Source organism: Halichoerus grypus, chromosome 1 (genome assembly GCF_964656455.1).
Source record: "Halichoerus grypus chromosome 1, mHalGry1.hap1.1, whole genome shotgun sequence".
NCBI classification, from domain to species: Eukaryota; Metazoa; Chordata; class Mammalia; order Carnivora; family Phocidae; genus Halichoerus; species Halichoerus grypus.
In genome coordinates, this window is record NC_135712.1 from 88,619,308 (window position 1) to 88,642,952 (window position 23,645).

A 23,645-nucleotide genomic window follows, 5' to 3' on the forward strand; every position below is an offset into this window, starting at 1 on the left:
CCATCAACAGAATGACTAGGAGGAGGAATCCCCAAATTAGAAAAGACTCAGAGATTATGACTTATGCCGCAGATTTACAAATGGATGCAGATATAACCAAGATGTCGGAGATGGAATTCAGGCTTGCAATTGTGAAGACAATAGCTAGAATGGAGAAATCAATTAATGGCAATATAGAGTCTCTAAGGGCAGAAATTAAGCTGAATTGGCAGAACTTAAAAATGCTATCAGTGAGATCCAATCCAATCTAGATAATCTAACAGCTGCGGTAAGTGAGGCAGAAGAACAAATAAGCGACCTGGAAGACAATATAATAGATAAAAAGGGAAAAGAGGAGGCCAGGGAAAAACAACTCAGAATCCATGAAAATAGATTCAGAGAAATAAGTGACATCATGAAGCGTTCCAACGTCAGAATAATTGGAATCCTGGAGGGAGTGGAGAGAGAGAGGACTAGAAGATGTATTTGAGCAAATCATAGCTGAGAACTTCCCTAATCTGGGGAATGAAACAAACATCCGAGTTCTAGAGGCAGAGAGGACCCCTCCTAAGATCAAGGAAAACAGGCCAACACCCTGGCATGTAATAGTAAAACTTGCAAATCTTAGAACCAAGGAAACCATCTTAAGGGCAGTTAGGGGAAAGAGATTCCTTACGTACAGAGGGAGGAACATCAGAATAACGTCAGACCTATCCACAGAGACCTGGCAAGCCAGAAAGGCCTGGCAAGACATATTCAGGGTACTAAATGAGAAAAACATGCAGCCAAGAATACTTTATCCGGCAAGGCTTTCATTTAGAATGGATGGAGAGATGCAGAGCTTCCATGACCAGCAGAAACTGAAAGAATATGTGACCACTAAGCCGGCCCCGCAAGAAATATTAAGGGGGGTTCTATAAAAGGAGAAAGACCCCAAGAGTGATCTACAACAGAAATTTACAGGGACAATCTATAGAAACAACGTCTTCACAGGCAACATGATGACAATTAATTCATATCTTTCAATAATCATTCTCAACATGAATGGCCTAAGTGCTCCCATAAAACGGCACAGGGTTGCAGACTGGATACAAAGACAGGACCCATCCATATGCTGTCTACAAGAGACTCATTTTGAACCTAAAGATACATCCAGACTGAAAGTGAAGGGATGGAGATCCATCTTCCATGCCAGCAGACCTCAAAAGAAAGCTGGGCTGGCAATTCTTATATCAGACAAATTAGATTTTAAACTAAAGTCTGTAATAAGAGACACAGAAGGACACTATATCATTCTTAAAGGGTCTATCCAACAAGAAGATCTAACAATTGTAAATATCTATGCCCCCAACATGGGAGCAGCCATCTACATAAGCCAACTGTTAACCAAAATAAAGAGTCATATTGATAATAATACGCTAATTATAGGAGACTGCAATACTCCACTCTCAGCAATGGACAGATCCACTAAGCAGAAAATCAACAAGGAAACAAGACCTTTGAATGAAACACTGGACCAGATGGACCTCATAGATATATATAGAACATTCCAGCCTAAAACAACAGAATACTCATTCTTCTCGAGCGCACATGGAACTTTCTCCAGAATAGACCACATACTGGGTCACAAATCAGGTCTCAACCGATACCAAAAGATTGAGATTATTTCCTGCATATTCTCAGACCACAATGCTTTAAAACTGGAACTCAATCACAAGAAAAAATTTGGAAGAAATTCAAACACTGGAAGCTAAAGACCACTCTGCTCAAGAATGTTTGGGTCAACCAGGAAATCAAAGAAGAACTTAAACAATTCTTGGAAATCAATGAGAACGAAAACACATCAGTCCAAAACCTATGGGATACTGCAAAGGCGGTCCTAAGGGGGAAATACATAGCCATCCAAGCCTCACTCAAAAAAAAAATAGAAAAATCCCAAATTCACCAACTAACTCTACACCTTAAAGAACTAGAGAAAAAGCAACAAATGATGCATAAGCCACACATTAGAAGAGGAAATAATTAAAATTAGAGCAGAAATCAATGAATTAGAAACCAGAAACACAATAGATCAGATCAATGAAACTAGAAGTTGGTTCTTTGAAAGAATTAATAAGATCGATAAACCACTGGCCAGACTTATCCAAAAGAAAAGAGAAAGCACCCAAATTAATAAAATTATGAATGAAAGGGGAGAGATCACGACTAACACCAAGGAAATAGAAACAATTATTAGAAATTATTATCAACAACTATATGCCAATAAACTGAGCAATCTGGATGAAATGGAGGCCTTCCTGGAAACCTATAAGCTGCCAAGACTGAAAGAGGAAGAAATTGACAACCTGAATAGGCCAATAACCAGTAACAAGATTGAAGCAGTGATCAAAAACCTCCCAAAAAACAAGAGTCTAGGGCCTGATGGATTCCCTGGGGAATTCTACCAAACATTCAAAGAAGAAATAATACCTATTCTACTGAAGCTGTTTCAAAAAATAGAAACAGAAGGAAAACTTCCAAACTCATTCTATGAGGCCAGCATTACCTTAATCCCCAAACCAGGCAAAGACCCATCAAAAAGGAGAATTTCAGACTGATATCCCTGATGAATATGGATTCCAAAATCCTCAACAAAATCCTAGCTAATAGGATCCAACAATACATTAAAAGGATCATCCACCACGACCAAGTGGGATTTAACCCCAGCATGCAAGGGTGGTTCAACATTCGCAAATCAATCAATGTGATAGAACACATTAATAAGAGGAGGGAGAAGAACCATATGGTCCTCTCAGTTGGTGCAGAAAAAGCATTCGACAAAATACAACATCCTTTCCTGATTAAAACTCTTCAGAGTATAGGGATAGAGGGAACATTCCTCAAGTTCATAAAATCCATCTATGAAAAACCCACAGCGAATATCATCCTCAATGGGGAAAAGCTGAAAGCCTTTCCCTTAAGATCAGGAACACGTCAAGAATGCCCACTCTCACCACTGTTGTTCAACATAGTACTAGAAGTCCGAGCAACAGCAATCAGACAATAAAAAGAAATAAAAGGTATTCAAATTGGCAAAGAAGAAGTCAAACTCTCTTTTCGCAGATGACATGATACTTTATGTGGAAAACCCAAAAGACTCCACCCCCAAATTACTAGAACTCATACAGCAATTCAGTAATGTGGCAGGATACAAAATCAATGCACAGAAATCAGTTGCTTTCTTATACACTAACAATGCAACTGTAGAAAAAGAAATTAGAGAAACGATTCCATTTACAATAGCACCAAAAACCATAAGATACCTTGGAATAAACCTAACCAAAGAGGTAAAGGATCTATACTCTAGGAACTGCAGAACACTCATGAAAGAAATTGAAGAAGACACAAAAAGATGGAAAAACATTCCATGCTCATGGATCGGAAGAATAAACATTGTTAAAATGTCTATGCTACCCAGAGCAATCTATATCTTCAATGCCAACCTGATCAAAATTCCAATGACATTTTTCAAAGTGCTGGAACAAACAATTTTAAAATTTGTATGGAATCAGAAAAGACCCCGAATCTCCAAGGAAATGTTGAAAAAGAAAAACAAAGCTGGGGGCATCACGTTGCCCGATTTCAAGCTATATTACAAAGCAGTGATCACCAAGACAGCATGGTACTGGCACAAAAACAGACATATGGACCAATGGAACAGAATAGAGAACCCAGATATGTACCCTCAACTCTATGGTCAAATAATCTTTGACAAAGCAGGAAAAAACATGCAATGGAAAAAAAGGCAGCCTCCTCACTAAATGGTGCTGGGAAAATTGGACAGTCACATGCAGAAGAATGAAACTCGATCATTCTTTAACACCATACACAAAGATAAACTCAAAATGGATGAAAGACCTCAATGTGAGACAGGAATCCATCAAAATCCTAGAGGAGAACATAGGCAGTAACCTCTTTGACATCAGCCACAGCAACTTCTTTCAAGATACATCTCTAAAAGCTAATGAGACAAAAGCAAAAATGAACCTTTGGAACTTCATCAAGATAAAAACTTTCTGCACAGCAAAGGAATCAGTCAACAAAACAAAGAGGCAACCCACAGAATGGGAGAAGATATTTGCAAATGACACTACAGATAAAGGGCTGGTATCCAAGATCTATAAAGAACTTCTCAAACTCAACACCCAAAAAACAAATAATCAAGTCAAAAAATGGGCAGAAGACATGAACAGACACTTCTCCAAGAAGACATACAAATGGCTAACAGACACATGAAAAAATGTTCATCATCATTAGCCATCAGGGAAATTCAAATCAAAACCACATTGAGATACCACCTTACACCAGTTAGAATGGCAAAAATAGACATGGAAAGAAACAACAAATGTTGGAGAGGTTGTGGAGAAAGGGGAACCCTCTTACACTGTTGGTGGGAATGCAAGTTGGTACAGCCACTTTGGAAAACAGTGTGAAGGTTCCTCAAAAAGTTAAAAATAGAACTACCCTATGACCCAGCAATTGTACTCCTGGGTATTTATCCCAAAGACACAGATGTAGTGAAAAGAAGGGCCATATGCACCCCAATGTTCATAGCAGCAATGTCTGTAATAGCCAAACTGTGGAAAGAGCCGAGATGCCCTTCAACAGATGAATGGATAAAGAAGATGTGGTCCATATATACAATGGAATATTACTCAGCCATCAGAAAGGATGAATACCCAACTTTTACATCAACATGGATGGGAGTGGAGGAGATTATGCCAAGTGAAATAAGTCAAGCAGAGAAAGTCAATTATATGGTTTCACTTCTTTGTGGAACATAAGGAATAGCATGGAGGACATTAGGAGAAGGAAGGGAAAAATGAAGGGGGTGGGAATCGGAGGGAGGGATGAACCATGAGAGACTGTGGACTCTGAGAAACAAACGGGGTTTTAGAGGGGAGGGGGAGGGGGGATTGGTTAGCCCAGTGATGGGTATTAAGGAGGGCAGGTACTGCATGGAGCACTGTGTTATATGAAAACAATGGATTGTGGATCACCACGTCAAAAACTAATGATGTATGTTATGGTGAGTAACATAACATAATAAAATTAAAAAAAAATAAATGAAAAAAAATAAAAGTCTTTTCCTTCTCAACATAGCTATAGTGTTTTGTTTAAAGTACAGTTATCAGTCATCATTTATTGAGCATGTGTTATGGCAAAAATTTGTCAAGAAAATGCTAATAAGATATATTAAATCCAAAAAGATATAAAATAAATACAGGATATTACATCAGTTAAAAGTAGACCAGGGGTGCCTGGGTGGCTCAGTCGGTTAATCATCTGCCTTTGGCTCAGGTCATGATCTCAGGGTCCCAGGATCAAGCCCCTCGTCAGCCTCCCTGCTCAGCCAGGAGTCTGCTTCTCCCCTGCCTCTGCCCTCCCCGCCTCCCCCCCCCCACCGTCTGTGCTTGCTCTCTCTCTCTCAAAACAAAAAAATAAAATCTTTTAAAAAAAGTAGGCCAAAGAAATGGTTAACAAGTCATGTGAACTCTTTATGGATAATGGCAAAGAACTGAGGATCAGGCATAAATGAAGAGAAAAAAGAATTCTCAAATTCCAAATAAGTGGTTCAGAAGTTACAGTGGATGACCAGTTGATTGGGTAAATATACTTTTTTTTCTGAATTTTTAAATATTGTTGTAAAATACACATAACATGAAGTTTACCGTCAACCATTTTTAAGTGTATAGTTCAGTGGTATGAAATACATTGATAATGTGTAACCAGGACCAATATCATCTCTATAACTCTTATACCTTGTGTAACTTACAAGATGTAAAACTGAAACTCTATACCCACTAAACAAAAATTCCTCATTCCAACCCCAACCTCCATTGTATTTTCTTTCTCCTTGGTTTCGATTATTTTAAGTACATCATATATATGGAATCATATAGTATTTGTCATTTTGTGATTGGCTTATTTCACTTAGCATGATGTCCTCAAGTTTCATCCACACTGTAGCCAATGTCAGGATTTCCTTCCTTTTTAAGGCTGAATGATATTCCATTGTATATATGTACCCCATTTTACTTATCCATTTATCTATCTATGGTCACTTGGGATGTTTCCACATTTTAGCTACTGTGAATAATGCTGTTATCAACATGGATGTACAAATATGTTTCCTTCCTTTTTAAGGCTGAATGATATTCCATTGTATATATGTACCCCATTTTACTTATCCATTTATCTATCTATGGTCACTTGGGATGTTTCCACATTTTAGCTACTGTGAATAATGCTGTTATCAACATGGATGTACAAATATGTTTCCAAGACTCCACTTTCAATTCTGTGGGGTATATACCCAGAAGTGGAATTGGTAGATCATGTGATAATTCTATTTTTAATTTTTTGAGGAACTGCCATTGTTTTCCACAACAATTGTACCATTTTATATTCCCACAGTGCGCAAGGGTTTCAATTTCTCCACATCCTTGTCAACACTTGTTATCTTCTGTTTTGTTTTGTTTTGTTTTGTTTTGTTTTTAATAGTAACCATCTCGATGATGTGAGGTTGTGGGAGGATATGCTTTTGAACGCTTCCTCTTTCTTATAATATATCTTTTCCTGTGGAGTGCATAAACCATTCTGCCCTGGGTCTTTTATCCTCTCCCTGTCACTCTTGCTTCTCTGCATGAATATTGTCAGGGTAACATCATCTGCACTATTGGTAATGATGAAAACGTTCTATAATCTGTGCTATCCCATGCAGTAGCCCCTGCCCATATGTGGTTACTAAACATGAGAATTGTGGCTAATGATATTGAGGAAATTAAATTCTAGTTCTATTTAATTTATTTTTTTAGTTTAAAGCCACATGTGACAAGTGGTTATTACATCAGCTAATGCATTGGATTCTATTTCTTCCTGAGCTCCAACCTCATGTATCCAACTGCTCCTATGACATATTTGTCTAGATGTGCTAAGTATCCAAAATTACACATGTCCAGGTTAGACTCTATCACTTTCTTCAGCCCAACACCTAATTTGGTTAATTCAATAATATCAACTTTGCCCAAAGTGGAGCTATTCAAATTGTCCTTTACTCTTCACTCTGCTTCATACCCTATATCCAGTAAATCATATATCCTGTTGTTGAAACCTAAAAATGTCTCTTAAATCTGTCTTTTGTTATTCAAAATACATATCATCATTTCTCACCCAATACCACCAACAGCCTGCTTTTTAAAGAACTGTCAAGAGAAGCTCATTGACATTAAGATAAAGTTAATATTTCTTAAATTCTTCAAATGTCACCTTTCTGGTGAATTCTTCAAATCTCCGAGTCAGAAGCATGAACTCCATCATCTTTATTCTCATAACTTGTTTATATCACTATCAACTCTTTTAGTATGTTATATTAAAATGATTTCCTTACCTGTTTACTCCCTTGGACCCATTCTCACGTATTGTTTTTATATTTCAAGTGTTTTGCTTCATCCTTGGCTTATAATAGGCTACTAGAATACTTAGATTACTAATAACAATTTATGAGCTAAATGCTGAAGGTTTAGAAACATAACTAGACAATTCCTAGGTAGATAAGGAGAAATAAGCCTATTTCAAAACATAAATCCATGGAGATTTTTATTCACTGATTAAAGGATTAAGCAGCTAAGATTTATATTGGTATTTCATGCATGTGTAGTCTTTGGAGAAATTAGTTTTGCTTCCTTAATAATAAAAAAATGCTATTTTTAAAGGTAATTATAGAAGATAAGAAAACATCTTCAACATCGATGCAGTATGTGTTGCCCTTTGGCAACTTTATATGGTACCACATGACTGTCATTGAAGCAATGATGAATTACACCTTTTAGCATCAATATTGAGCCTCATTCATTACTTTCTTAGGTTCCATGCTTTATATCAAAAAGACAGATGCCAGGATAAATTCATACTTTGTAAAAAAAATATTTTTAAAGCACTGCAGGACAGCATTGGAGAGCTACATACTAAGACTCATAGCTCCTATCCCATGTATGAGTGCAGTTTCTTTATTTTCATTTTTTTTTAATTCAGAAAAAAAAAACACTGTTGATAAATTCTTAACATTTTAATGCTTGGAAACTGTAATTTACTTTTACATAAATCATATTTGGATCTATAACAAAGGTCCAGAATACAAGGTTACTCACTTGTAAAGGATAATAGATTACATTACATGATCATTTGTATTAGATGTATATGCTTCTTATATTTATTTAATTAGGTTAAATAAATATGTGATGTGTTATAATGCTGTGTATTGAATTCAAACTTTTATTGGGAGAAATAACTAGAATCTTCAATATTTCAATTAATACAGATTTTTAAAAATGTTTTATAATTGGTGTAATATCAGTAATTGTGTTTTATCATTTTCCAAAGCATTTCTCTTACTTCACATCAGGTTTTCAGAATTCACAGTGACAGAATTTATACCTAACTGGATCTTTTTATTCAAAGTCCATTGCTATTTATATAATATCACACTGCTCTGTGAAATATGAGTGTACTAAATACATGATACACTATGATAATACCACTACTATTCTTACTGAAACAAAACATTCTAAAGGCCTCAATCTTTTACAAATTAAATTATATATTCCATTTGTACACACTAACTTACCAGTGTATTCTCAGCATTTAATTAATCAGTTTAATCATATGCTTTCATATCTAACTTATTCTTTTTTTCTTTAAAGTGAAAACTAAATTCAGAAAATGCAGGTAAGAGTCTATCTGAAGACATCAGTACTCATATTTTTTAATGTGTTAATAATTATACTCAACTACATCCATATTGCATTTCTAGTGAAAATGTATACATCATCTTTCAATCTCACTAGTGAGGAAAGCCATTACTAGTGTCCTCCTTTCTGGTGTAGAAAATAAAATACAGTTTTACTTAATAAAATAACAAGTTGGTAGCCAAGGTTGTAAAATCTACACTCCATATTTCCCAGTCATGTGCCTAGTCAACTCCACCATATTTATATTTTTATTTTGTTGTTGATTAATGAAAATTTGACCTTAAAGTATTTATTAAAGTATTTATTAAGTACTTCTTTTCATGATTCCCCAGTTTCTCCTGTTGGTACACTAAGATTGAACTTCTGAAGCACAATTTCTTTCCCTGGCCTATATCTCCAACATGAGGTGTTACCATAGGTAAACATGATGACTGGGGAAAGAGTACCAACATTAGATAAATATATTTGGTCATAAAAAGTGTCAGAAGTCACTTACTTTGGCACTTAGGCATGTTTTATTTCTTCATAGACATAGAATTTTTTCTAACATCCATTTAATGGGTTAATATCTGCTTACATATGAAATAAATTTGAAAATAAATATAGACCCTGTGGTAATATCTGTGCACAAATTTGTGTATTCTCCCAAACAGTCTCTGACTTTCTGTGTTTCACACTACGTACTGACCTCATATGTATGTTCAGGTTATGTTTCATGTTCCCCTACTCCCTTCTTGCCCCCATCCCTGCTTCCCAACATGCTCTTAGGAGTTGTGGTGTGTCCAAGACATCATGCAGCAAGAATCATGTGTGTTTACACCTCTCATTATACACCTGATATCAATAGGGTCTCCAATTATTCATTCCACAAAAATCAATGAGTTCTCTGATCCAGAGGAAAGCAAAAAAAATGGAGAAAATATTACTATTCCATTGCCCTAAAATCCTCTAATGCTTCACTTAAAAATAAGTAAATAAACCTAGATTTTAAGTATTCAGAATATTTGAATGAATGTACACACATGCACACAAAATCACTTTCATCTAAACGTATGCAGATGCATATACTCATTTAAATAGGTATATAGATATATATAGATATCTATTTTTATCTATCAATCTATCATCTCTACAATAATTAAGAATATAGTTAGGGCGCCTGGGTGGCTCAGTTGGTTAAGCGACTGCCTTCAGCTCAGGTCATGATCCTGGAGTCCCAGGATCGAGTCCCGCATCGGGCTCCCTGCTCAGCAGGGAGTCTGCTTCTCCCTCTGACCCTCCCCCCTCTCATGCTTTCTCTCTCTCAAATAAATAAATAAAATCTTTAAAAAAAAAAAAAGAATATAGTTAATATTTTGAATACTAAGGAACTATTATTTGGGGGCCACTTCTATGTTGCTATATCCAAATAAAAATGGATATAAAGGATGGGTACATTAGAAACTAAATTAAGGAAGTGAAATAAATTACAAAGCAAAGAGGTATAAATGTAGTTAAGATTCAGATATTTTGAGCTTAGGAAAATTTTAAGTAAAATGTGGTCCAAACTCCTCTATTTCAAATGTTCAGAAAAAATAAATTCACAGTTTAAAAAAAAAAAAGTTAGGGTAGACCTAGAATCCTAGTCTGTATTCTGAGTTCATTCTATTGCCACTTATTGACTTCAGTTCATTATATCACATTTCCTCTTTCTGAAGGAGAAAAATAGCCTTGTAAAATTTCACTAAGAAGATTTAAGAATGATTCAGTCTTTCAACTAAGCATATATAAATATGTATTATTTTAAATGTGCTGAAATGTCAATATTCTCTATAAACTCTATCCCCAAAAGGGAGGTTATGACAGGTTAAACAAATAGTTGGTAAATGTAAAAATTCGTATGATGTCATATGATGTCAGAACATTAAATTTATTTACTCTATACTGTACAATTTAATTTTCTCCATATTATAAATGCACAGTTAAGAGTTTTAAGTAAAAATATAGGAATCACCATCGCAGTGTAAAAACATTTATTATAAATGCAGTCTTTTTATTTCTTTTAAGGAGCCATTTTTCTTTTACTACAACTAAAAAGTACCACCACAAACAACCAAGTATCTTAAATATTGAAACAAAACATTGAAGATACATAAATTCAAAGATGCATTTTATACTGCCCTTAATCAAAGGGTGTACTCGAGAGTATACTACAAATCTACTTCCAGATGAAGGAAGAAAAAAAAAAACCCTAATTGTTTTATTAAGGATTGATTTTGAATACAAATCATACTATTGCTTTGTATGATCTTGATTGAGTAGTATATCATCCTTACTCCTTAGTAAAGTAATGGGAGGTACTTAAAATCTTTTCAAGTATTTATTATAAATGAAAATATAAGATTTCTCTTGATTGGTTATTTTCCTTTTCTCCATCTACCAACAAAAAAACCCCAAAACTTTCCCAACTTGCTCATGAATGCAGTTATCTCCTACCTTGGTAATGGTTTCATGAAGGTTGAAAAAAGGATCCATTTCTTCAATTTTTGTTGCACGTTTAGGGAAAAGTGCCTCAGAGAGAAAACTTGGACCCTGCGGAAAATCAGAAAAGAAACATTTAAAACTCTTCATTGATTTTGTTTTTCAAGTGCTTATTGGATTTTCTTTAAAGATTCAAAAGGACTCTAAATTGCTTTAAGTTTTCTGTTGATTGTTGGCCTTCATTCTGATCTAATTAACCAATTGCAGAACACTTATAAATTAAAATGAGTAGAATTCTATAACTCTTATTTTTATTTACAAAAGAATTTTTTTTTTTTATTTAGAGGAGATAATTCTTTGCAGCCCTCCCTTTTCTCAAATGCAGGCTTATATGTAAAGCAAGATATCTTGATGACAAAACCTATAGTGAAACCTCTTCTCTGATTTACATATTAAATTTTACATTTTAAGGCTGGAAGGATGGAATGTTTTTGATAAACATGATTACCATCTAAAAAAGCCTACTAGGCAAACGTATGCATGACATTTTAAATATTGCAAAACTCACTTCAAAGCAATAGTAAGATATTTTGGATAGACTGGTCTTATGGCTCCACATGCTTCCAATAAAATGATAGCATGCTGGCTGTATCAGAACCTTGGTGTTTAGATGGTTGAAATCAGAGAAACTTACTTTTTTTAATCAGAAAAACTTTAGTCATTTTGTACTTCCAGGTTAAACAAATTTCAGGGTGTAAGAAGACACAGGATGCTGACAATGTTATCATCTACTATGGTCTAAATATTCATGCTCATCTAAAATTCCTGTATTGAAATCCTAATGTCCAAAGTAATCATATTAGGAGGTGGGGCCTTTGGGAGGTGATTAGGTCATGAGAGATTCATCCTTGTAATTGGGATTAGTGCCCTTATAAAAGAGGCCTCACAGAACTCCCCAGCTCCCTCCTTTATGTGAAGACACAACAAGAAGTTTGCAATCATGGAAAAGAGTCCTCACTCCATCATGTTGGCACCCTGATCTTGGACTTCCTACCTCCAGAACTGTGAGAAATTATATTCTGTTGCTTTTTATGCCACTCAGTCTGTGATACTTTGTTGCAGTAGTCCAAAAGGACTAAGACACTATCCAAAATAATAATCTTGCAGTTATCAACATTCTTAACATCCCATGAAATGATTATTACTTACCATATAAATATAGCTTTTACTTGAAAACCTGAAGTAACTAGGATTTGTCTAGAAAATAGAAGAATTGGGACAGGATATGTACATATGTAGACTATTGAATGACAGATAATCTTTCTGAAGGGTATCGTAGGGAAGAAAGATTCAACCAAATCTAACCAGCAATGACTACAACAGGGTAACAAATTTAAACTGAATTCTATTAGAATTATTTAATAAAGCTATTTATTAGAGCAATTCAGCAGTAGCAGAGACTACTTTGGGATATATCAATGATGAGAAAGAAAGTTAGGATGATGTAGTTGATGGACTCTGAAGTCATACAGATGAGGACTAAAACCAACATATTAGCAATTCCCTAGAAGTTAAACAATGCTGTAATCAGGCATACTCTTCATCCCCTATTTTGAACAATACTGTGATCAAACAAAAGTAATTTAGCTGTTTTCTCCAGTATATACCCACTTTTGGATAATAAAATTGTGAATCAAACAGCTTATCTATCTAGACAAACAGCTTATTTATAACTTATTTATAACTGTTTTATGTTCCTCTCCTCATTTTGCCCTCCAATCTAAAACTAATTAGTCAGAAACTCTGCCCAATTCCAACCAGTACTCCACTTTTTAAGGCTTAACATAAAACCACACAACCAGGCTAAAATATCATAAATATCCTTCCTTAATTTCCCCATTTGGAGAGTCTACTAAGACTCAGTGTTATGGGTTGAATAATTCATATATTGAAGTTCTAACCTTCAATATCTCAGAATCTGATCTTATTTGGAAATAGATCATTGCAGATGTAGCTACCTAATCTAGAATGAGGTGATACTGGAATGGAGTGGGTCCCTAATACAATATGACTAGTGTCCTTCCAGAAGGAGAAAATTTGGAGATAGATGTGCACACAGGGAGAAAACCATGTGAACATGAGGGCAGAAATTGGAGTGATGAGTTTACAAGCCAAGGAACTCCAAAGATTGCCAGAAAACCACCAGAAGCTAGGCAAGAGGCTTGGGACAGATTTTTTTGTCACACATCCCAGGACACCACCTCTGATACCACACTAAACAATAGATGTCTGCATACTCAATCTATGGTGCTTTGTTATGGCAGCCCTAGGAAACTAAAACACTTAGTCAGGATGCTATTCTTCCTCACTGCAGTAGGTCTCATAAACTTAATTGTGTTTATCAATAAGGCTTTTTGGAGGCATTTGGGGCAGTCAACATAGAAATACATTAAAATTTTGGTTTTGCCACTTAATAATTATGTCATCTTAAATACCTTAGTCTCCAAAGGATTAGTTACACTTCTAAAAAACTTAAATAGCATCTACTTCACAGAGATGTTGTGAACTGTCGAATGCCTGCCACACCGGAGATACTACATCAATGACATTGATGATGAGGCTAATAGCAATAAATCTCATAATGATGCTGGTAAGGGTGGTGGTGATGTGGTGGTAATTACAGTAGGACGCTGAACTAAAGGAAATCCAAAGACCACTCTATGATCCTATGAAAGACAGGGCATAGTTTGCATTTAGATATGTTTGTTTTTCTAAAGAGAGATATTTTTGAATCAACTTTAGTAAAAAAATGGCATGAATAATTTGCAGCATTCATTTTCATTTAATAATTTAAGCTTGAAGTCCTTAAAAAGTGTGTTTCATGAGTGGTTTTAAATGAACTTTTTGACATAATTTTATCTTATTAGTTTACTCAGCAAAACGAAACTTCATAAATCGTGCAAAGGTAAAATATCAGCCCACCTCAAATTGAATAATCCCATGGAAGATAAATAGGGAGTTATAATTAATGAGGTTTTTATTGAACTTTCAATTATTTAGTAGCAGTACATGTTAATTTAAATTATCCATATGAGCCTTATCCTCCAATGTAATACCTTTCTTTCTCTTATTCCTTCACCTCTCTTACCATACCATTCTTTGTTTCTGCTGCCTCATTTATTTATTTAAAAAACACTCATGTGACCCTTCTACATGCCATTTACTACACTAAGTGCAGGACACGATCCTTAATCTCATGGAGTTTAATCTAATGGGATTTGAGCACACAATACGTCAAGTATCACTGTCTTTTAAAATATTAAGACACTACCATTCTTTACGTGTGTGTATATACACCCACGTGTGTGTACATATACATATATATGTATATATATAACATTATCACTCATAGACAGGTATTTATATATCCTGACATAAAAATAATGAAAAGATTAAAAGAACGATATATGCTTTGTGAAAGTTTTCTACTACTATTACATTAACTCTGAGTGATGGCTGTTTAACAATGGCCCATCTGTAGAAGAAGAGGGAAGTTAAGCACCATTAACCACTTAGAAAGGACTTTTGTTTAGAACAATTATTGATAGCTCAAAATAAAAGAGTAAATCAAGATATATGAAAAACTTAACATTATATGTCTGCCACCTGGAGATCATAATAAAAATATTATAGAAGAAGATATATTGATAAGAAAAATCTATCTAGGATATGGTGTAAAATTCCATTTTTCTCCCCAGTCACTAACTTACTTGTCCTTTCTGTAACATTTCACCATATTTAGGACACCTTCTTTCTTTCAACTCTTTTGTCTAATGTCACTGATTTGATCCTGCTGGTTCTCTATTTGTATATTATTCTCTACCTGAACTGGATTTCCTTTTTTTTTTTTTTTTAATCTTACTATAATTTTTAGGGGGTCTACTCTGTCTTCTCTTTTTCACCAGCTAAGTGGTTTTATCTACTTTTCTGGCTTCAACTACCATCTTCAAAATGGTAATTTCCAAATCTTTATCTCCATACTTGATCCCTATTTTTAGTTCATTGTTTTTATTTGTTTATGAGATCCTTCAGATGTATCAGCTTATGTTCCAAATCATGATCATGTGTTTCCCCAATTATTGCCTTCATTTCTTATCTTGGATGATAGCATCATATCTATATTTTGCCTATATTTATATATATTTTTTGAAATTTTATGCCATTCTTGGCTCCAATGTCTCTCACCCTTTGTACCACAGAACAGCATTAGCCGATTCCCTTCTAACCTATATATTTAATTTTCTACAAATTTCTATCCGTTGCTATAGTCTAGTTATTTATTACTTTTACCCAAACTATGGTCCCTACTGACTATAGACCAAGGCTTAAATTCATTAGTATGATATTTCACAAACAAGTCCTACCCTTTTTTTCTTTCACCTTTGAATAATTCTTTCTTTCCCATAGCTACTTCATACCATTTCCATATAACTTCTGTTTATAGCATAGCAAGCTATTCACCAACTGGACCCACACTTACTTTTACTATCTCTGTTCTTATACTTATGCCATTTTCTCATCTGCCTGAAATGTTCTTCCTCCATCTGGTTATGAGGCTTCTTTCTACAATTGCTTTCCTGGATCCTCACCAACCCATCAGAGTTCATTGTGCTCTTGTCAGTGTTTTCATATCACTTTATACTTACTTTTCCTCATCATTTATTACATTGTGTTTTTGTTATATTTCTGTTTTCTTTACTATACTCTGAGTCTTTTAAGACTTGGGAACCCTTTTGTATTAAAACAGTAAAAAATGCCAGACAACCTTGAGTAAGTCATTAATTTCTCAATCTTAGTATCATCAAACCATAAGGCTGAAAAATGTAAACATGCTGGTCCTTCTCAGAGAGCTCATGTCAAAATTAAGCAAAGGAACAAAGCATATGAATGTGCTCAGGAAGGAGGAACGGACTACATTAAAACTGGGTGGTGTCTGATTTTTATCACGTTTGTCAGGAATTGCTTTTTTTATGTAAGCAAAAGTGAGTTTTGAAATTTAAATTACTATAAATATGTGCTTGTGTATGGACCTCCTAGTGAAATTTCTCTTTTAAAATCTACAACTACTAAGGTTTGAAAACCATTTCTGTAGGTGACAGTAAGTCCTTAGAGGGTTTTGAATAGAGCAAGTGATATTTTCAAGCATGTGTTGAGGATGGCACACACTGACTTATATGTGGGGGATAAATTTTAAAAAGATATGATGGGGAATAGGGAGTTTACACAGAAGGCTATTGCAGTACTACAGTGAGAAAATGTGAGAGACTAAACCAGGACAGTAGTAGTAGAAATAGAGAGGAGGGTATCAGTTTAATAAATGTTTAAGATAAAATGTTTAAGATAAAGTGTTTGGTAATTAATTGGGTGTGGCAGTCTTAAAAAGGAGTCAAGATTGCAAGTATTCCTAGATTTGATAAAATAAGTGGAGACATATTTCATTAACTTAGAAAATATAGAAACACATGAAGATTTAGGATAAAAGAAATTAAATTTTAAACTTTTGAAGTAAGTTATCCATATAAGCTTATTCCAGGAGATGAGTGACTATATTGTTCAAGACCTGGGGCACCTGCGTGGCTCAGTCGTTAAGCGTCTGCCTTCGGCTCAGGTCATGATCCCAGGGTCCTGGGATCGAGCCCCGCATCAGGCTCCCTGCTCAGCGGGAAGCCTGCTTCTCCCTCTCCCACATTGACAGGATCAATGTGGACTTATTTTTAATGTGAGAGAAAGCACCCAGAAGATAAAAAGATATTTAAAAAAACAGGGAAATCTTAGGGAAATAAATAGACCATAGTCTTAAAGGGAAGGAATTAAAAGCTCAGGAAAATTACCCAGAAAACTGACTTATACCTAGAGGAGCCACTGGAGAGAAAGGTGTTGAAATGAGGGTAGGATATAAATATGGTGGAAGACAGTGTTAGTACATATACAATGTAAAGAAAACACTATAAGGTTATATTTAATTCATTTCTAGACTACATTGAGTTGACTAAACTTTAAGTTACTACCATACCAAAATATACCCTTTGCATTTTTTTGAGAAATAATAATTTAAAATATTTAGTTCATGTAAGTTTAATGGGTATTGATCTAGACAAAAACATTCTGCACATCTTTTCTGTGTAGTTGGTACTTAATGAGCATGACTTGGATGAATACAATAATATTTAATCTACATACATAACTTTAAGGTGGAAACTATGATGACCCTCTCCTTACAAATGGGGAATTGAGAACCAATGAGTTCCACACATTAGCTCAAGGTCATACCATAAGCTAAGTGGGAAGGCCTGGATTCAAATCCAGATTTTTCTGATTCCCAGCTCACACTTTCATTCTTATGCCATACCTACTCCTTACTGCCAAAATTCCCCTTAGCCAAAGATTTTAGTTTTTTGAATTTAAGTGGAAAAGGATTTCCCCCACCTCTTGTTCCAGTTCCCCCCAAGACTTACTCTACTCTACATAAGCAGCATAAATGCTATGCACAGTTAAAGGATATAATCAAAGACTCCCTGCTTAGACTAAATAAAATTGAATCTAAGAAGTCCTATATGCACTTCTTTCATTGCAATAGTCTCCTCTCTGCAATAAGAGAATATACACATCAATACTTAAATTTAATATATGAAATTAAAACACTTGCAGGCTTTGAATGGCACTGACATTCATAATGTGCTGGGCTGAGGGAAAAGGTAATTACAGCCATAATTTTTGAAACATAACCTTCTCATTACTATTCAAAGTAAAACAGACCTGAGATAATGTGGAGTTTAAACAGAAGTGTAACAATCCAAGGGTCAAATGTGGAACAATATTAGGACATTATTTCCTGAATTCACCCATTTTTTTATTTCAATTATTTTTTCAAGTTCTAGGAAAGTCTATAGCATTGGCTTTATTGAAAATATTGAAAATATTCAAGGTATCTTTATGGTTCTATTCATATTGAGATAGCATCCTAATTTGAGACCTAAATGAACCATTAGAAATATTAATTTAACCCAGATACACAAAGTAAAACATGGAAAATTCAAATGGTTAAATGATTTTCAAAAAGTTGCAAAACAGTTCCTGGAAAGCCAATCTAAAAATTGCCTGTGTGTGTGTGTATATGTGTGCATGTTCTTTAAACATTTTGTCTTTTCCTGTAAAGTTCTTTTAAGAGGGGATAATAATTATAATACAAGTCTTAAAAATGCACATCATTTCAATTAATTTATGATGTATTTTTGATCTTGAAGTTCTCATATGCCAAAAAAATACTTTCATAGGATCCAATCTTCATATTTTATTTTTTTTTAAGATTTTATTTATTTATTTGACAGAGAGAGAGAACACAAGCAGGGGGAGCGGCAGGCAGAGGGAGAGGGAGAAGCAGGTTCCCCCAAGGAGCAAGGAGCCCAACGTGGGGCTCGATCCCAGGACTCTGGGATCATGACCTGAGCGGAAGGCAGACGCTTAACTGACTGAGCCACCCAGGTGCCCCTAATCTTCATATTTTAGACTTTCATTCAACTAATTTCCTTTATATATCTTGCCTTCTTTCATCTCTAATCATTGAATGTATGCTGATCTTATACACACCATGCATCATTAAATAGTCTGTGGTTATGTTTTGTTTTACATCACACGTTCTAGACAGATCAGGAAGCAGGGAAAGCTAAGTTGTAGCAACAAAAAGAAAACAATAAAAGACTCTTAGAGTTGTTCCACAAATTAAGACATTTCCTAATAAATTCCTTTAGCTAATAATTTGATGGTAAATAATTAAGATTAATAGATATTGCCAAACCATTAAACTTTCTTAATGAACATTAATTATTCCATATAGTAAAACAAATGAGTAGTGTTTGTGATGTTTCCATAGCTGTGCTACCCTTAAGAATAAAAGAATAACATCTGACAAAACATGTGCTTTAATGACAGTAGTAACAGTAGTAACAACGTTCTTAACATAAATATAATAAATGTACATGCATTAAATAAATAAATATAACTAATTTTAAAATACCAATATTTATTTATTTAGAATAAAATGTATAAATATATTTATATTATATAGAAATATAGAAATTATATTAAATATATCTACATTATATAGAAATATATTTATATCATATAGAAATTATATAGAAATATATAGAAAAATTTATATAGAAAAATTATATAGAAACTATTTGTATAATATACAATATTTAACACTTGTCTATGGCAAATAAATGATAAAGAATCCTTCTACAGTATAATAAATATAGAATAAATACATAGAACTAATAAACATTATTGAATGCTTAACAATATTTATTTGAATACTTGATATGTGGTAAGTTGCCTAACTTCTCTGTGCCTCAGCTTTCTCATCTGCAAAATGAATATAACAATCTACTCATAAAATCATAAGGATTAAATGAATTCAGATATATAAAATGCTCAGAATAATTCCTAGAAATGTTAATCCAAGTAGCAACTCTGTCAGAAAGGTATTATTGTCCCCAATTTGCAGATGAAGGAAACTGAGGTTTATGATGAAGGATGAAGAAATTTGCTAAGGAAACATATTTACTCATTTGCAGGATTTTAGCCCAAACATATGACTCATTCATTCTCATTTAATCCAGTGGTCATTAAATGCCAGTTCATACAATGGTGTTATAGTCCAATTCCATAACAAAATGAGACAGATCATAATGTTACAGAGTAATTATTTTCATAAAATTAACTATATGTTAAAGAGCTATTTTTTAATAAAATTATGTTCTTTCAACTGTCTTCTGATATTAAAACATTTTTCCTTTTAGGAAATGAATTGAAAGTAGATGACAGTTTTTGGTCTTTGTTTTGTCTTAATGTACTTAACTGGCAAAGTTAAAGTTGGCACTCTATGTCAGTCTCAGCATTCTTATTTTATGATTCATTTGTCCTCAAAAAAATTTAAAATCTAAGAAGTACTGATTAAATCCTTTAGGTTTTTTCATCATGCCAAATTTAGAGATAAAAATATTTTCAATGCATTTATTCAAATTTTTCATGGTTGTGTACCTTGTGTGAGAACAGAAATTTCAATTTTGGTCAATTGAACCTTATACATGCCTTGCACTTATATCCCTGTATCAAACTATACAATTCTACTACTTCAATAATATACAGCCTAAGAAGCTCAGTAGCCATCTTCATGAATATAAAACAATAAAAATAAACTACTTACCTGAAACACTTCCACACAAGTAATATCTACACAGCAAAATGTGAAAATAATACACATTTTCTGATTGGTAGGAGGTTTAACAGATTTTCAATATATATGCTAAACACTACTTAGCAGAGGCTCATAACACTCCTACCACTGAAATATAATCTGATGATGAAAGATGTCTTGCAATTTAAGCCATTGTTCCTAAATATTTTTAAGCCAAGTACCATTTTAAAATAAATATTAAATGTCTTGGCTATTTTGGAGATTCTGACATGCCCACTCTAGGTGGGTGAAGTATTAGGGAGGGATGTGTGATTTTATACTCCCCTTGAGAATCACTTATAAGCCAAAGACCCGTATTTATATGTAGATTTCCCCAAAGTAAAGAAAATATCTACATATAGTTATACCTGAAAGTAGAGATTATGTCAATCCTTATGTTCTATAATATGCAGTACAAATATTGTATGTAATAGTGAATAATATATAATGCTAATAAGGCACACTGCAAAATACCCTCAATTAATCCTCATAAAATCCACATAAAGTAGTAAATACTATGATTACTCTACTCTGTAGATGAAGAAACTGAGGCACAGTGAGTTTAAGTATTGTACCAGAGCAGTAACACTGGGAAATGAACCCAGGCAGTATCTGCGCACTTAATCATTCATTATAAGATATATTGCTTATAAGTTACAATATAGTATAGTATTAACATACATTCTTTAGAGTCTTTGCAGGTGAAAAACACTAAATCCCTGTTCAGCCCATATACATCTCATATATGAATAAAATCTACAACTGTGCCTAATGTTGTAATTTGTGATTTAAAATATTTGCTTGCCCTGAACTTCTCTTAGCCTGGGAATTCATATCTTCTTCAGTAATTTTAAATCCACACACTATTCTATCATATTTCAGTTTTTAGAACAGAATATATGAAAATAAAACTCCCCACAATATTATGGATCCTTATACTGACTGAGCTCGGCAATAGAGATGTTCTCTCCATTTTCCTATGAAGTTTAAATAACCACGAAGTTAAGGAGGCGATACCATAAACTCAAGTCATTGCATGTTTAGCTGAATGTTCTTTTCAACTTGCCTCCTTTCTTTGGGAGATCAGTGTTCTCTTAAATATCAGATGCAGTAACAGGTGATTATAAATTATTTCACAGCCAGTCAGCGGGAGTCCTGGAGGAGGTTCCCGGAGGAGCCACAGCCGACAAGGGAAAGGCACTCATGGGGTCTCAGGGCAGCAGCTGCTTACCAACTTTTCTATTACATTTCAGTTAGAGCTGATTCAGCAGCATCAGTGCATCCTGGCCACACAGGGGGGTGGGGAGCCGCATACCCGGTGGCGTCGTAACACGATTAATATTCTATGTATCACTGAGAATGCAGCAGGACTTACACAAATAAGTTGCAAGGTGAAAAAAGGAAGAAAAAAACAAAACTGTTACTCTCTGATCTTGGAGGAAAAGAAGTTTTCTCAATAATGAGAAATCCAAACTTTAATACGGTCTTTAGTAAAACCTGGGTCTCTCTGGTAAGGTCTCAAGTCAATTTAACAACAGCATTTCTTTGAGGTCAGAGCCTGTTAGCCTTCTGAAAAGCTTTCTGTTGAACAGTCAGTCAGTACTTTTCTGAGGGCTGTATTTAATCAACTGTGAAAGAAATGAGGGATTTAAAGGTCTTAAAGTTAAGGGCAAAAGAATCTAAACATCAGGTTAAGGAGAAACAAATACATTATTCAAATCCTGGGAGAGATGTTCCAGTCCTTCAAAATCCTTTTGCTAGAAATAGGAAGAGATTACCTATATAGTCATGACCTCATGTTCCATAATCTGGGTGAAAACACCCAAGGAAATTAAACCCGGAATATTAGCCGTCTGAAATTTTACCATCCATTATATTACTCTTATTATTATTTTAAAATCTTTTTTTTGTCAAATACTAAGCCCAGTATAGGTAAAATTGTGGAGAAATCAGAAGAGCATAATTCTCAGAAGAGAAGTGATTAATTGTTTAAATCCATCCCAACCCTCCTCCCCATTCCCCGTCTATCCCACCCCATTGACATTTCATTTAACAACATATAAATGACTTTACATTAATACAGTTAGATATCCCTGGGCAAATTACATTTTTCTATTCCTGTTACTACTTACTAAAGGCTAAACGAAAGTCTTTATTTCCCTATGTATCACAGGGAGCACAGGTGGATTTAATTTCAGGACCGAAAATTATTTCTGGAATATCTATAGTTTGGAGCAATGTTTTCCTTTAGCTAAATGCATTCATTTAAATCATTCATTCCATTTATTCATTTGGAAATCAATAAAGACACAAAATTAATTCTGCAATTGACTAAAGCAAAAATCCCATTTAATTGAATAAATAGGTCTTAAAGAAAAGAGCTATTGTAGCCCTAATGGAAAAAACATGTATGCTACATTTGTCTCTTGGTAGAAGTCTCTAAAGACTATAGTAAGTTTGACTTCAAAAAATTATCCTACCCCCAACACAGAACAGACTATTTCGTTTATGAATTAAAATATAAAGAAAGAAAATATGCTTTTGATTTCTGATAGCATCTTTCCTTAATTTTCATTTGAGAATAATCAGTTATCTTAATTTTCCCTAGTCCTCATTTAAAGACAGTGAAATTAAAAAGACATTGATGTTCTACTTTTCAAACAATGGGTCACTTCTGATTAAACTTCGATTGAACATTAGACATTCAGAGTTAAAACAAATTGCCCCCTTTTGCTTTTCAATTTGGACCCAATTTCCTGCTGCCCTCAGGTCACTTGATGGTAATTAATTGATTATGAATCAACTGAAGGTGGATTCAAATTGGAAAAAAAAATAAGAGAGAGAGAAAGAAAACCTGTTTATTTCCTTTAAATTTATGACCAACATTTTATAAATGACTCCGTTCTCTCTCAAGTTATACATATATACTCATAATTTAACAAATTTCACATTTATAAAGTATTTTTAGGAAAAGCAGACTGTTCAACTTTTACTTCACTTTAGATTATTATTTGCCTTTTAGGAAAAGTTTTAATCAAATAACCATATCACAGTCTACAATTATTAAGTTATTTCATTGTGATTTGCTAGAATAACCAAATCTGAAGGGTCGCAGCAAT

General features: G+C 34.1%; 1 protein-coding gene across 2 annotated transcripts in view; it reads right to left on the reverse strand.

The window, feature by feature from the left end:
* Window positions 1-23,645, reverse strand: part of NAALADL2 (N-acetylated alpha-linked acidic dipeptidase like 2) — a 1,303,067-nt gene that overhangs the window by 157,161 nt on the left and 1,122,261 nt on the right. For both annotated transcript variants that reach the window (XM_078069051.1, XM_078069053.1), the window contains one exon: window positions 11,244-11,339. In XM_078069051.1, the coding sequence (XP_077925177.1) occupies window positions 11,244-11,339 (96 nt within the window). The remainder of the gene's footprint in view (window positions 1-11,243; window positions 11,340-23,645) is intronic.